Source organism: Plasmodium gaboni (assembly GCF_001602025.1).
Source record: "Plasmodium gaboni strain SY75 chromosome Unknown, whole genome shotgun sequence".
In the NCBI taxonomy this organism is placed as follows: Eukaryota; Apicomplexa; class Aconoidasida; order Haemosporida; family Plasmodiidae; genus Plasmodium; species Plasmodium gaboni.
Genome location: NW_017385512.1, coordinates 1 through 838, shown reverse-complemented (window position 1 = coordinate 838; position 838 = coordinate 1). Strand labels below are relative to the sequence as shown.

Below are 838 nucleotides of genomic sequence, written 5' to 3'. Positions count from 1 at the left end.
AGCAGATACAATGGAGAAAAAGTGTTTAAAATGTGGAAAAAATTTAGGAGGAGTTGTTCAAGGGTTGGGAATATTCGTTGAATATGGTGTACATAGAATGATAAAAGCGGCTATAACAACATCTGAGAAAGTGAATATTCAGTTAGGTATTGAATCAGGCAAAGCGAGTGCGTTGTCGAAGACATTGAAGGAGTAATATAAAAATTCGATCTACGTATTATAGGTGGTGTTCCATTGGAAAATATTATTAATGTATCAATTTTCAATAAAAAGTGTTTATTTTTCAAAATATTTTGGAGCAATACAATAAAATGTGTGTGTATATAGCTACTCGAGAAAGTAGACTTCTTTGCTCTAACGGCACATTCATTAAATGTTGTGACCCTACTATGGTTATATCAACTAAGAAAAATAGTGTTGCACTTAAATCTGGTGAAGTTGCTACTTCTAATACTGCAGAATGTACTCTTGGATTTATAGCTAAAGATATTGGAAAGGTTAAAAGAACTGGTGCTATTTTATCTAATCCTATTTTAATTTCGATAATAGTACTAGTGGGTATAGCCCCTATACCTTTAATTATATATTTAATTTTACGTTAACTTTAAAAAAAAAAAAATGAGAAAAAAATTACAAAATATAAAATTATTAAATGAATAGATATGGGGTGTTTGATATTCTTGATAGGCAGTTTAATGTATACATTACATTTGGTTGAATATACTACGATTATTATTATTATTATTCATTATAATTTTATACATATTAAGTTTTTATATATATTTTTTTTATTTTGGTATCAACCTATTTATTCATTAGTTATTGTGTTATTTATTTA

The 838-nt window shown here is 27.0% G+C and overlaps 1 pseudogene across 1 annotated transcript; it reads left to right on the top strand.

The window, feature by feature from the left end:
- On the top strand, positions 1 to 660 carry PGSY75_0036000 (rifin; annotated as a pseudogene; the record flags this gene model as incomplete). The annotated part of the gene is given in 3 exon segments: positions 1 to 268; positions 270 to 599; positions 601 to 660. Coding segments are annotated over 3 exon segments (658 nt in total), but the record flags the coding sequence as incomplete, so codon positions are not given.
- Positions 661 to 838: the final 178 nt, after the last annotated feature.